This window comes from Netta rufina, assembly GCF_964035555.1.
Source record: "Netta rufina genome assembly, chromosome: 19".
Classification (NCBI taxonomy): domain Eukaryota; kingdom Metazoa; phylum Chordata; class Aves; order Anseriformes; family Anatidae; genus Netta; species Netta rufina.
Window position 1 is genome coordinate 3,677,599 of NC_140143.1, and position 15,136 is coordinate 3,692,734.

Here is a 15,136-nt window from a genome sequence, read left to right on the forward strand (position 1 = left end):
AAATACTGGAAAAGAGAACACTGGAAACCTCTCCAAAGACAAGAATCCTTCCTACCTCAAGTCATTTCATTTCAGTCAATGGAAATGTCAAGTGTACAATGTGTACAATGATTCTTTAAGTTTTTAAGCAAGGGCTTACTGCATATGCATAAAGCTTTCTGTGCCCCAGAAAATTTCTAGGTGCTTACTTGGTATAGAAGTGCTTCACAACAGCGTAGGACTGGAAATAAGGAACAAACATTCATATCGAAAACACTTCAGGTAGAAATGACAGGATTTACCCTGTAAACTATCGGGTAGCTACAGCTGCTCTGCAAGGCGAATCACAGCCAGCCAAAAGCATGCAGCAGTGGGTGATGCGACGTTGCCAGATGCAGGGTGTTTTGCAGCTCTGGCTGCAGAGGTGATCAGTACCACGTCCCAAACGGGCTGAAGGAGTCACCGGAGTAGATTCCCATGACCAGCTAAAGAAATGCTGACACAGGATTGTGATAACAACATCAGAGGACAGTGCAAAATGTAAAGTCATGCCAAAAGGCAATCAATGCAATGCACCTGGCACGAGAAACAGCTGTGAAGTACAGGGTGCAGCAGTGCCTATGTGTTGGGATGGGACGGGGACATCCAGGTACAATCCAACAGTTAATGGCATTGGTAACCACACAAATGAGCCAGAAACCACACAGTGCTGCGGCAATGACTTCTTGGTGGCTTTGGTGCATTAAGATCATGTCGGGATGAGTTGGCTTTGTTTTTACATTTGGAACTTGTATTACAAAGACTTCTCCAAAATTTACAGATAAAAAAAAATAAAATAATGCATGCACGCATGTTACAAAGTGGATAAAAAACTGGACCCAATCCTTTCGCTATTAAAATCAGTGGAGCTGGTTTGTACTCTTGCAGAGGGGACAAATTCCACTGCTAATTCTTTACAGAACTCCTACCTAATGAGACATTGAATTAATTTAATCTTAAAGCCAGCAGCACTTTATTGTGTAGATGCAGACTACCGACACCTGTTACTTGATGTCCTTTACTAACCTGCGCAAATTGATGCATTTTTCTGCACGATGAGGCGCTCACACAACGCTACAGAAGCCTGGGGAAATAACGGGAAATAATCTGAGTAACGCGCGCATGAAACACAACTAAAACGTGCAGAACGCCCTGCGCTTTTCTGCTCTTTGGCAATATCCCTTGGCAGAGCCTCCCCACACCTTGCAGAGACGGAGGCAGAACCCACGACCCCACATTTTTGCGGATTTCGGCTAAAAAATAACAATAAATGCGCGCGTTCCCCACCGCTCCACTCCCCTCCCGGCCCCTGCCGGGCGCCCTCGGCCATTTCCGCCGCCCCCCGGGGCCGAGCCGCACCGCGCATGCGCCGCGTGCCCCCCAGCCCTCCCCTCAGCCGCGGGGAGTCTCGCGAGAGGTGGCGGCAGCGCTAAGATGGCGGCGCTGTGCGAGGCCTTCACGCTCTGCGGCCTGGGGCCCAGCGGCGGCGTCGGGCAGAGCGGCGGGGTCCTGGCTCTGGAGCCGGGCCCCGGCCCCGACCACGTCCTGCTCACCGACCGCGGCAGGACGGCCACGCTCTTTAAGGTAACGCCCGGCACGGCACAGCCCCATCTGCTCGCTCTGTGGAGGCAGCCGCCGCCGCTCAGGCCTGGGCCGGGGGCTCCGCGCAGCGCCTCAGGGCTGCCCCTGGGGAGCCCTCACCCGGCCCGGCCCGGCCCAGGCGCCCGCTGCCCTCCCGTGCCTGGAGCCGGGGAGTGTGGGGGCCCCGTGGGCTCGGCGTGAGGGGGCCTGGCCTCGTTCCAGGCCTGACCGTGCCGCCTCCCCGCACCGGTGCTGCGCTGGCCCTGGGCGGTTGTTTGCTGGGCTCTTTTGCTCGTTTTCTCTCTCCGTTCCCAAGCCTCGCATCCCGAGGCTGCAGGGGATGTCGCGCCTCCTGGTGTGCAGGGTGACATGTGTTGTGTGCGGCTGTCAGCTGCCGTCCTGCTGTGGGGAGAGCCAAAGGTTTAGTGCTTGCAGCACACAAAATGAAAAAAGTGCTGTTATGCTGGCTTTTTTGTAGTGCATGTATCTATTTCATTGCATGAAACTTCATCAAACGTTTGTTTTTATTTTCTTTTTTGGCGGTCGTGGCACTAAGGATTGTATCCTAGCAAACTTACGATATAGTCTCTTTTCAGATATTCAGTGCCACTGCCTAGAACATGCAAAAATATAAGTGTATTGGTAAATATGTCCAACATAGACCTAGTCTGAGGAGAGGGAGATAAGCACCCTCAGAGCAGCAAAATCTAACTCATACGTAACGTGATTTTAGACAGTAAAAGTCATCATTCTTGATCTCAGCATATTGAAATGGGAATAGAAGAGGTGCTTTCCTGTGCATAATTATATTGGTGAGTAAAAGCAACTTATATTTGTGGCTAAAATTAATATTCGTGCCATGAATCCTACCTATGCTTCATGGCATAAGCCCATCTAACTGTAACAAGTCAAAGATATTTCTCATGTGAAAAGAAGTTTTTAATTAATCTAGAGCTCTTTGATATTACCTTAAAATTTCTAGTATTAAAGTTAGCAATGCCCCGGCAGAAGTTCTGAGTCCTGTTAGCATACCAGTTTCCATATTTTAATGTTCTTATTCATATCTGGTGTGGCTAGGTTGTGTTTTCTTTCTGCTATGAGAGAAATCCCCAATGTGTACCGTGTTCTACTTTAATTGCCTGTCTTTGTCCTGATTTTTTTCTAGGTTTCGGATCAGAAGCCACTAGGCTGTTGGTCAGTTAAACATGGGCAGATTATCACAAGTCCAGTCATATGCAACTTTGAAACTCATGAATATATAGCTGTTCATGATGACAAGGTGAGATTCTTCTCTTAAAGGGAAAAAAAAATGTAGCGAGACTTCTGAGTGAATGAAGGTAGGGAAGAAGTTGGTGTTTAGCTAACTGGAAATGCGTGGAACTCTGCATAGTCTGCTTGGTGACATGACTGAGCATCAGTTATGCAGTGGCCCTTTAGATACTGAAGCATTCCCAATGAAGAATGCCTCACACATACGTTCTCAAAGAAGAAGTTACATGTTGTATGAACAGTTTAGAGCTGCATGATCATTGTGTTGAAAAAGTTCAGACCTGCATCCTTGTCTTACAGTTAAACATTTCCTGTTTGTGCATCTCTGGTAGTGTTTACTCAGCACATGCTGAACATTCGTTTGTTGTCATTCATGAAATGCTCTTCCTGACCTTTCATTGTTTTTAAAACATTCTCTTCCAGATCAGGTCATCTATCCCTCGATCTGTCTCCAACACTTTAATCTACTGTCATTTAGAATTCTGCTGTATCTTTTTCTTAGCCTCATTCTTTCCTATCCTTTGTTTCAAGTTCAAGATCTCGAGCTGTATTTGTATTCCTGTTGTTTCTGTGTCAGCATCTTCCCCTGCAAACTTCCCAAGTCTGTTTTCGCTAAGTATTCACAGTAGCCTTAACTGTATACCTTCCTCCTGTGTTTCACTAACGTGCAATTGCTGTTATTTTGTATGATGAAAAGTCTATATGACTGTTTTATTGTGCTTAAAAGGCGATGCTTCTCTTTAAGGTTTTAAGGATATGGAAGGATGAAGATGTTAACTTGGACAAAGTATTTAAAGCAACGGTAAGTTTCTTACATATGTTCACTTTTATGTTAACATCCTGAATCTTGCTAACTTTCATAGTGCTGGTAAAATCAGTGTGATTAAAGTGTAATCACATTGTGATTAGAGGTGTATAAATGGTTGTTTGAACTCCTTAACCTTAATTATGCTTTTTCTGATACCATTCAGAAATGTGCCATTCATTAGGATATTTTCATGGCTCTTTGTTAGTGATCTTCATTATTAATAGTGTTTCACAAAATTGGCATTATTGGGATCTTGCGGGTTCACTATCCTTATATTGCCCTTTATTGAAGGAACTCTTAAAAAATCCCATGCTAAACACTTGGCTTTCAAGGTACTGTACTGAAGAACATAGAACTCAATTTTTTTTTTCTATATAGCTTTCAGCTGATGTGTACAGAATACATTCACTGCCCCATGGGGATCCATTGGTATTATTCAAAGGAGGTGGTGTTCGAACTTTAGATGTTCTTCTGGAAGCCCCACAACAAGAAATTGAAAACATTATCTCAGATGAAGTTATCAAGTAAGTGATACAACCTTAGGAATCTTCTTGATCAGAAGAATCGATGATGTTGCAAGTTACACCCTTTTTATGTGAAGGGAAGAGACATAATCTGAAGGTCAGGATACTGGGGTTGGTTTGTTGATTTTCTTTTTTAATGTGTTTATTTTACAGCCTATAACTTTTTTTATATACAGATATAAAAAAACATGAGACTGCCTAAGTAATATGATATGACTTAGGTATAGTCCCAGAATTTAGAAGAGGTTCATACAGCTTTTATTTCTTAGGTGGAGTGAAGCTTTCCTGGAAGGTCAGCAACCTGTCGTAATTTTCATTACTGAGAAGGTGAGTTGTTTTTATTCTGTTAAACTTTTGTAGCAGCAAATCTATGTTCGCTTTCTAAAAAAGATTACTTGTTTCACTGGATTTTAAGAGCTATAATGGAAAGCATTATCCAGTCATAGTGTATCATCTCTGATACAACAGTTGAAGTTGTGTTGTTTCCAGGGCCAGGGAGCCTGGCTCTTAAAACTTCAGAGATCAATTAAGTTTAAAAACTATATACAATCACGTGATTTCTTACTTCCCTGTTTGTTCCTGTGAATTCATTTGTTGCATCAAATCAGAATTTGCTGTATGTACTTGAGTCAGCAAACACTTCTAAACTAGGGTGTGTGTTGCATAGCAAACATGAACTCCTAATTGTGTATGAGATTCAAAGTATAATCAGTACTAATATCCGAACTTGTGTTTTTCTTCCTTCTATAAATTGAAACTTTCTTGTTGTTTTAGGATGGGGATTTTTTTGTCTATGTGCAGAAACTTAAGACAAACAGTCTACACAAATACAAGCTTGAACAACAGGAATCATCTAATCCACTGAGTTTCACGGCATATATAAAAAAGCAAATTATCACACTTCTGTGTTTGTGTAAGTTATATTTTGTAATGGGATGTGATGATAAAACAAGAAATTGCATGGAAAGACAAAGTTCTGATATCTGTGGATTACCGTTTCATATTCTTGCTCTTCTCTGTTAAATGTTCTAAATTGGCAAGTAGTAGAATGAGTAATTAAACTCTCATAATGGTTGAATAGGCTTCCTGTTCTTAAATGTTATGGCTTGTACCTTAAAGATTTCCTGATAGCTGTGTTGTTTGTGGTTTTTTTGCTTTGTCCTTTAAATATCATGTATTTCTTCTCGTGCTTGTTGGATTTTATTCCCTTTGGGGGTCTTCTAGCCATACCGTATCAAATCACTTTTCCATAGTGACAGACATAAAAAATGCCATTTCTTTTCTCTGACAGATTCCAATGACTCTGTATATAAGGTTCTGATACCTCTGCAGCAAAATGGTGAAGGGGAAGAGCAAATTCTGTCCAAGTCGCTACTACTAAACCTTTCAATATCTGGAAGTGTTCTAAAAGGAACTTCTTTGGTTGTTGTTGATAAAGACCATGTTGCAGTATTAGGAAGTCTAGCAGCATCTGGTGAAGAATCCAAAGGTAACTAGAAAAAACGTATGAATGTGTCTTAAGTTCTAAGACATTCTTAGAACAAAGCAACAGGTGTTTGTTTTTTGTTTTTGTTTTTAAACCAGGCAGAGCAGGAAATGATGGTCTTGATTCTTTAGTGATTGCTATAACTATTGCATTTTAAATGAAATAGTTTGCTCTTAAAACTAATGTATAGTTGAGCTTTGCAATTGAGAGCACTAGCCGAAAGATAATGCTTACCTTCAGTAAATGCCATGGTGGTTTGTGAGATTAAACTTGCTGTTTCAGTATTTGCTTTCACAAAAGTATTTTGCCGTTAGCGAAACAACTGAGAATAAGCAGCAAGGGGAAGAGAAAGAAGGCTTTATTTCTCTTTTCAAGGGGAAGGGAAAGAAGACACATGCAGGGGAAATAAACCTGATATCCCATAAGAAATTGGTACCTAAAATAAGTGAAACAATACTTCAGTCTCATGGCTAAACTTTTGAAGTGTGGGATCACTAAAAGTTGGGCCACTGAACGTAGTATTTTGTGACTGGAAACTGCACCGACTGGTATCATTTTCATTACAGCTTCTTATTTGAAGCTCTTCAGTGGAAAGCTAAGTAGTCCTCAAATCTTTTTGTTAAGAGAGCTAACTGGAATGACACATTTCTGAAGATTTAATGCTTATTAAGCTGAGCTATTTTTGAAACAGTTATTCCTGTTTTCTGAAGTGTAGATAACAGAAAGCAGCAAAAGCAAATGTAGCATTTGTGTTGCTTTTGGATTTCTAACTTCTCTCATTTTTCCTAGAATGCCTAACAATATGGAATACAAAATTTCAGACGTTACAAACTTCAAAGGAACTGCCCCTGGGAACCAGTGGACAAGTGAGTACCATCTTCCACTTGTTGTCCTTAAGCTTTCATCTGATGCATTTAGCATAATAGTAACTAAGACAAGTGGGCTTCAGAGTTGCAGTTCTGTCTGGAAGAGCAGTAAATGGCAACTTCTGAAACAAAATTAGTATTGCCCAGCTGATTAGCTATTTTTGTCCGAATCTCTAAACAGGAGAGTGGTGGCCTTCGGCAGTATCTCTGGTAATTCAGTACCTTCTCACTTCTGTTGGCCTTGATTGTTTGGTGAGAACAGAATACCTAGTCAGTATCTATTGTGTTCAGACAATTTGAAAATGAGTGTCTGAATAATCCTAGGGCCTTTCTAAACAGTATTTCAGAATGTTCAGGTGTCAATTAATAATAAGTAAACTGACCCCTAATTAGTAAATGCACTAGTGAAATAGAATAGCTGACTGTTGTTGTCATTTTGTCAAAATTGCACAAAAGAGAGCATTTAAAAAATATATATCAAGTGAACTCAGTGCCTTGGAGCAGTCACTGTAAGGCATCCCTGGAAAATACTCAATAAAAGTGAGTATACACTCACTTCTGTGTTTAGAAGCAGTTGTTAATGAACGTGCTAAAAAATGTTAAAACTACCAAAAATAACTGCTAAAATCATCTGATCACTAACTTCTTACCGCAAAATTCAACTGAAAAGTCAAACATCAGCTTGTGCAGAAATGTGCCTCTTTACTCCTCTCCTCATTAACTATGTGTTTAATATTTTGTAGTTGTGGTGTTATGGGGAAAAATTTTTTTTTACTCATGGAAAAGTGCTAACAGTAGTTATATACAAGTGTGAAACTTCATCCTTGGCAGCTGCTGTGGGAAAGCTCAAGGACAGTCAATCTTCTGGTAAGAATTTTTGTAATTACAGTGAGAAGATCTTTTAATAGGAAAGCTTAAGAACCTGTCTGAAAATTATTTTAACAGATTTTATAGAAGTATATTAAATCTTAACAGTGTATCCTGTTACCACCTGTTTAAATTCTATCATTGAGAACACTTGTATTCTTCAATGTTTGAATTTATTGTGGCTTTACTTAAACTAAGTGTGATTCAAATATTGGCATTTATTGAAAATGCTGAAGTGCCAGCTGCAAGCACGGAAAACAGAATAAAGAGTGTCTCTGATAAATTGTGTTTTCAAAGCACTTGTGACTAAATAGAGCAATGACAAACATAAACTTGTAAACTTTAAGAAACTATGGAAGCACATTTAACTTAATATTGCACTGAAAATGATGCAAGCAATGTTCACAATAAATTGTGTAATAACATTTCTTCTACCAGAAGCTAAATGGGAAAACAGTATGTAACAAGTCTCATAGAATTACTCACTGCTGAGATAAAACAGGACATTTTCTTGGCAGAAAATTACTTGTATTACACTTTAAAATAAACAAACAAACAAACTGTTAATATCAGAAGTTAATACATTTATATTTTTAATAAATGTGTTTTAAGTGTTAACTTCATGTACTTTCATTTTTGTGTTCACAGATATTTCTTCATTTGTAAACTGGAATACCCTTGGAGATGAAGAGCTTGTGGTTTCCTTTCAGCCACAACAGTCTACAGCTCTAAAATCTGAATCCAAAATGACTGTAAGTTAATACAAGGAGTACATGAGGTTTTTTGGCTTGTATTAGTTTCTTCCCAACATCACTAGTCTTACTCTTTGGTAATATTGTGCAAGGGAATTTAACTCTGTATTTGTCTCTCATTGTTTCTAACACTTTCTGGAACTGAACTGGCTAGTTGCTAAATTTAATCTCTGCAGCAAACTGACGCATGATGTTTCTGGTTATCTTGATTGAAATCCTTGAATATGTACTGTCTTTTTGGAGCTGAATAAAAACTTGTTTTTCTTTATTATAGTTAAGATCAAGAAGGAACAGTGTTACTAAAGTACAGTCAGATACCTCTAAAGTTGGGCAGATCTTAAAAAATATAAAAGTAAGTATACCAAATATCCTGAATTAGTTTTCAGGCACACTGAGAATATTCCAGGTGTCTCTTACTCTACTTTTTTCTATATCCTCTTGCATATCAAGCTGAAGAAGATGCCTTAAACAGTTGTGTTGGATGATTGCATTATTATTGTGTAAGAATAGCATTTGGGCATGATGAAATTTAAATCTTGTATTGGGAATATGTTATAGAACAGTGCAGTACAAGGCTCATAATAGCTGTCTGAGTTGTGAAACTTGAATGAATATGCTTTCTTGCAGTAAATAAAGTGAGAGGATATTTTTACCTGAACTCCACTTAACCTTTTTTTTTTTTTTTTTTTTTTTTTTAGATTAATTTTTGTATTTGAAACTTTCTAGATATTTGTGATCTAGAAAGTCACAATGCTAGGAATTCCGCTATAAATATAGCAATAATCTGTCTATGAAATTGTAGAGTATTTGTTTCTAGGACTATCGCATGAAATAATGAAACACTGTAATGTTTTGGAAACAAGTTAGGATGTTGTCTTCTGAACACAAGTAGGAGAACATACTTTACTACAGGTTATCAAACTTGGTTCAACATACCGTTTGATGTATTAGTATTGAAGTTGAGTCCCGGGATGCTGCTGAGCTTTAAATCATAAAATCCTTTGAGCTGAAAGGGACCTCTAAAGATCATCTAGTTCCAACCACCATGCCAACTGGTTAACATACAAGGTATGGTAGTTGCATATTCTGGTTTTACTTCCCTTTTAAATCTCACTGCAATCTACGTTCCTTCCTATGTGAACATACCTAAAGCTCAACTTTGGGCATCTTGGTAATATTACTGAAATAATAGGAGACAAAAAAGCTATTATTGAAAGATATTACTTACCTAACTTCAGAGTGAGTAATCGTTTTTGGTGCACATGCATGGAACAGACTACCAAAATGAAGAGTGGGGAGGCTTGAATTTTTTAGCTTGAATTCCAAAGTCTTTCTACTTGGTCTAATTAGTAACAGTTCTCAAACATGTGCATTGTACACTGGAATTACATACTATTTTTTATTTGCAGGATACTTCTGCAACTGTAATTGAAGATGAATTAAGACAATTGCTGTTGAAAGCACAGATGCCAGATTTCCAAGCCACCATTGGATGTGTAATAACTGCTCTTATAAACAGGTGTAAAACAGATCCAGCGTTCTACCCTCGAAACTTCCTGTTACAGATGGTCCAAAAACGAGAGCTGTCTTACAGGTGACAATCCTGATTTTTTTAATTCAATTGTAAGGAAAAAAAAAACTAGGAATTTGGTTCTTTATAAAGCACTCCTTGAATTATTAAGAGCTTATACACGGTTTATTTGCAAGTCTATTGCTTGTTTTCTGAAGAGGCTGACTCTTCCCAGATGTTTTTTTGTTTAAAACAAGATTAATAGTTCTACCTTAGTTTTTATCATAGCTTTCAGTGGGTGTGAACTGTGCAGCCTATTCTTTTAATATTCTTACAGTTTGTGTCCAGACTTGATGGCTGTTGCTTTGGAGAAAAAAGATGTACATCTCTTACAAATCTGCTTGCAAAGGTTCCCAGATATTCCTGAAGAAATTACTTATGCTTGCTTGAAAGTATTCTTAAGGTAAGTTGAAATCACTCCTTCGATCCTTTTTTTTTTTTTTTTTTTTTTTTTTTTTTTTTTTTTAAATTCTTCACCGAACCGAGACCTTTATTTGGGGGGGGGAGGGGAGAAGCTTTTAATTTATTGATGAGCAATACTATGCATAAAATTAGTAATTCTCTGTACAGTGTATGAAGTCTTGCAGACTGACAAGTTTTTTACAAGATGCCTGTTGTATGCATTAATTCTAAAAACTATGTAAGTGGTAATTAAATGAACATGCCTTTTGGTAACATTACTGGCTTAAATGGCACATCCTTTTACACACATTGTTACAGATGTGTTTTCGTTGCTTATCATACTTAATTGTCAGCTCTGGTTAAGAAGTCCATAAAAAGTTAACTCTCTCATGTTCACCATAGTGTCCACAAAAAAAAGGTTCTCCAATCACAAGGATGAATTGATCGACAACAAAGATAAAGATAAATTAATCTTTAGATACTGTAACCAAAAGAAAAGATAGTCTAAACTGTTTCTCTGGGCTTTCACAGCAAAAAGTTTTTTTTTCATATTCAGAACATAAAATCTTGTTCATCACATGTCTTAGAAATGTCAAATATTTTTTAGTAACTTATATTGTTGGAATACATAAACAGAACATATATTGTTAAAGGTTAATAATAACAAAATACTAGCTATTCTCTTACGGCCTTTAGTCGTTCTGAAAGACTTATATTTTGGTATTTGTTCTTACTTTTCTAGAAAACTTCAGAGTTAATGCATTATTGTGGGGCTGATGGCATTGCTGTTTTTAAAGCTAATAATAAAAGTATTAAATCTGTGTGGAATTTCTCTTCTACAGCATTAGTGAGGACTATCTTGAAAGAACCGATGTGAATCTGGAATCTGTAATCTGTTACATTGATATTGACCCCAAGAATAAAGAAGTTAAGACTGAAGTTGTAGAAAATGGTTTCAATACTGAGCTGGAAGAAGACAGTTGTGATAATACAGTCTCAAAGGAAATGCATACGACAGATGATGTTGAATTCTGCCCTGTTGGACCACGAAAGGCAGCATTATTGTATCCTCTGCATTTAAATGATAGAAAGTCAGTGCAGTATGCATGTAGATGTCTGTTTAATGTTGCTTAAAATAATTATCTTCTGTTGTTGCCAAAAATTTCTAAGCAACTCTTGTAAGGAAAGTTTTTATATGTGGTTAAAAAGAAAAAGCTTAGAATATTAATATAAACTTCTAGAAAGTATACCAATTTAAATTTATATTAATATTAAAATATAGCCAAAAACTTTAAGACAATGGTTTGATGTTTCCCTGTTGAAACATATTAGTCGCTTACTTGCAGTAAACAGAACTGCATTCATACTAACTGTATTTTGATGTTTTACTTGTTATATTTATTTCATGATAGAAACACAGGAGGTATAAACAGCTATAACAGGATCTCATAATGCACAAGTACTTTAACTAGAGTTTGTTTCAGTTTGCAGAAAATAGTATATTTTTTCTGTGATTATATTTTCCTCAATAATACTGCACAGAAATGCTGTTCTCCATTCAGCGTACAGTGAAACGTTTCTCTTGCCTCATCTGAAAGACCTTTCAGCTCAGCAAGCTGTTGTAAGTATATTAAAACAAAGAAGTTTAAATACCCTTATTGTTTGGAGGGAATGAAAGGGAAGAGTTCTTTTTCTTTTTTTTTAAATTATGTATCGGAAACTTGCAGCTCTTACTGGCATCTGAATCATACAAATTAGTACATGAAGATGAAAACAAGGAAACTAATAAGATTTATTTTTTTCCATATACATGTGGAAAAAAAATAACTTCTACTATTTTTATAATCTAACTTTAAAAATGTAAGAAAGAAACCCCATTTCTGACCAAGCCTACTTGAAAAATTTTTGATTAGTATCAGGAAAATAGAGTACCTTTTCTTAATCTGGATGCTTTTAAAATAATGAGAAGTTAGAACCGACTAAACTATCAGAGGTATAAGTTTATAAAAAAAAAAAAAATAATCTTTTGCTTTGTGCTCTGCAAAATATGATGTTGACCTGATTCTGACCATTAACAACTTCTTATTGGCTGCTGAAAGTGAAACTGGGACTAAAATTGTTACTGTTGGTTCTTCTTAGCAAAACTCATAGAAAATTCTGCACCTGAATTCAATTTCACTTGCACAAATGCTGGAACAGAGATTACTACTGAATGTCACTTTACACTGAATATTACTGAGTTTTCGAACTCCCAAGCCTATAGATGGTGGAAAAAATCCATAGAATTGATTTTTAATGCTTGGCTTAGAGGCATTTTGGAGGGGCGTGGGGGATGTTAAAAGAACAGCCTTAAAAAAATATTGCTGTGTGCAGGATAAAAGGTCTTGTACGTTTGTTTTTGAAAATCATTTTGACTTTTCTTCTTTTAGCTGTTTCTCAGGTACTTACACTACCTGTATGTGAAATGCAGTGAGAAAATTAATACCACTCTTCCTGGAGTGCTCTGCCCAACTATAAATCAGGTAAGAAACTAGTTCTAAGATTTCCTCCTTCAGTTTCTGTAGTGTGTAACTGACTGAGTAGCTGTGACTGTCTAAAATCAGCTGAGACCTACGTTCATTGCATAAGGTATTGTCTGTTAATACAAGCTGTATGGAGTCAGATATAAGATGCATTTCTCCATCTGAAAATAAATACATTGCCTTCAAGTCTGAAAAAGTGCATTTTGTATAAGAAGTTAACAACTTGGAGTTCAGTTTGTAAAGCAAAACCTGTCTCACTCTGCTTGTTTATCTTCAGGTTATGGATTGGATGTGCCTGTTACTTGATGCTCACTTCACAGTTATGGTGATGCTACCAGAAGCAAAAGGATTGCTTTCAAACCTGCATAAGTTTGTGAGAGCCCAAGTAAGTTGCATCTCCTAGGATAATGATTTCATTTTAGTGTAGTTTCAAAATATGACTGTTAAGATTATGCAGGGCAGGGTGGGAGTAGAACAACAAACATATAATAATAAAAAAAAAAAAGTTTATTCTCTACTGTATGCTTATTCCTGAGCATGAAATGGCGTCTTCCTCATTTTGATCTCCAAAGCTGCTATATTTACTTGGGTTGAATATCTGAAACTATGTAAAACAGAAGATAAATGCACAGTATAACTACACATGAGAAGAATTAAAACCAATTTTATTGTAAATGTCTTTTTTCTTTTTAGGTACGATTCTACTCTGAACTTAATAAAATTGAAGGAACTTTGCGAGAACTACAGAGAATTAAACACCAGAAAGACTCTCAGGCATATTCTATTGAAGTGCTGGAACTTATTTGAATATGAAATGAATTCTCAACGTTTATTTTATATTGATTCCTTTTATGACAAGGATGTATTAGCACTCCATATTGGGGATGTGAAAAGTTAAGTTTTCTATGTAGGGAAAACACGGTTACTCTAGCTACGTGGGGAGTTGTGTATTAAAAGCTCTTTTTTGACTGGATGAGACTTTATGTTTTTATATTTAATTACGATGTATGATTACAGGACCATCCTTTATGCCATCTGATTCTTGGCAAAGACAGTGGAGGAGAATGCGAAATAAATTACATATTGGATATAGCTGGCATGCTTGTGACATGACCAGTATTGGGTTGCGTGTCACACAGACATGTAAGTGAAGTGCTGAGAGAAAATGGGAATGTGAAGGCATTTACTTGCTGAAGACAACACTTTGGAGTTTCTGGGATCCTAAACTTGTGGAGATAATATGTATGAAAAAAAAAGGCTAATAGTAAAAAAATGTAAGATGTTTTGTGTGCCATGGGCCGGCTCTCATTTTATACTGCTTTTGCTCAGGAAAGGTACCCTCAAATTCAAGTTCTGGTATTAGAAACCCCGTAAGGTAATTGGTTTGTGTAGACTTATAACCCTCTAGGGGCTCTGGCAAATTGGAAAATGAGGGAATACAAAATAGACGAAGCCCATCTCTGTCTGCTAGTGCTCCAGTGAACTGCAGGCACTTTTTTCAGAGAAAGTAGATTAAGCAAAGGGCGGGGCCCTGTGTGATCTTCCCTGTCTGTTTCACTTTATAGCAATTGCGGTGAGCTGCAATAGGGTTTTAATACCACAGAATCACGCAGGTTGGAAGAGACCTCCAACATCACCTTGTCCAACCACTGACCTAACACTAACAAGCCCTCCACTAAGCCATATCACCAAGCTCTCCCATCTCTTCCTAAAAGCTGAAGCTTTAAAGCACGGGCCCTGAACGTGGCAGGTGTTAGGGCTGGGGGGGAAGAGTTTGGCCGCCCCTTCAGGGCGGTGCAGGCGAGGGAAACCCGTCCTGAGGGGCTCCCCGGTGGCTCCGCTTTTGGTGGGCGCTGCGGGGAAGGGGCAGAGCCCGGTTCGGGCCGGAGCGGCGGGGAGGGAGCCCCGCTGCCCACCGACCTGCGCGGGCAGCCGCCCCCTGAGGGATGTGCCGGCGGCTGAAGCCGTAGGGGGGGACGTGGAGCTGAGGGGGCGCCTCTGCTGAGGGCTTGGGTCGAGTTCGGGGAGAGAGGAGCGCTGCCGGGCGGCGTGGTGCAGGTGTGGGGGCGACGGGGCAGAGGGGACTGAGGGGCGTATGAGGAGGCCGAGGGGGGAACGAGGCGGCTTCAGCCGGGCGGCGGAGCTGAGGGGAACCGGGCTGAGGGGAATGGGGCTGAGGGGAGAGGAGGGGAGGGGGGGGCGACGGACAGCGGGACTGAGGGCAGCTCGTGCCAGGTGGCGGCGTGTGACGGCCGGGGAAGCGGAGCGCTCCGTCCCGGCGTGAGGGGAAGGCGGTGGGCAGGGTGCTGAGGGGGCTTTGGAACGACCGGGGGGCGAGCGAGGGGCACGGAGCCTCCCGACCGCGCCGGCCCCAACATGGCTGTGGCGGGCGGCGGCCGCAGCGCCCCCTGGCGGCGGGCGGCGGGCGCGGCCGGTCACGTGAGGCGCTCGGGGCCTGCTGCCGCCGCCGC

At 39.4% G+C, this 15,136-nt stretch overlaps 1 protein-coding gene across 1 annotated transcript; it reads left to right on the forward strand.

Moving 5' to 3' along the window:
* Positions 1 to 1,434: 1,434 nt before the first annotated feature.
* NOL11 (nucleolar protein 11) lies at positions 1,435 to 13,638 on the forward strand. The gene is made up of 18 exons (XM_084298214.1): positions 1,435 to 1,602; positions 2,765 to 2,878; positions 3,614 to 3,670; positions 4,055 to 4,200; positions 4,470 to 4,527; positions 4,975 to 5,113; positions 5,492 to 5,689; positions 6,476 to 6,552; positions 7,296 to 7,419; positions 8,068 to 8,171; positions 8,446 to 8,523; positions 9,581 to 9,765; positions 10,019 to 10,144; positions 10,986 to 11,207; positions 11,686 to 11,764; positions 12,573 to 12,665; positions 12,943 to 13,050; positions 13,359 to 13,638. The coding sequence occupies exons 1-18, from the start codon at positions 1,453 to 1,455 to the stop codon at positions 13,470 to 13,472; spliced, it is 2,172 nt and encodes a 723-aa protein (XP_084154340.1). The 5' UTR covers positions 1,435 to 1,452; the 3' UTR covers positions 13,473 to 13,638.
* Positions 13,639 to 15,136: the final 1,498 nt, after the last annotated feature.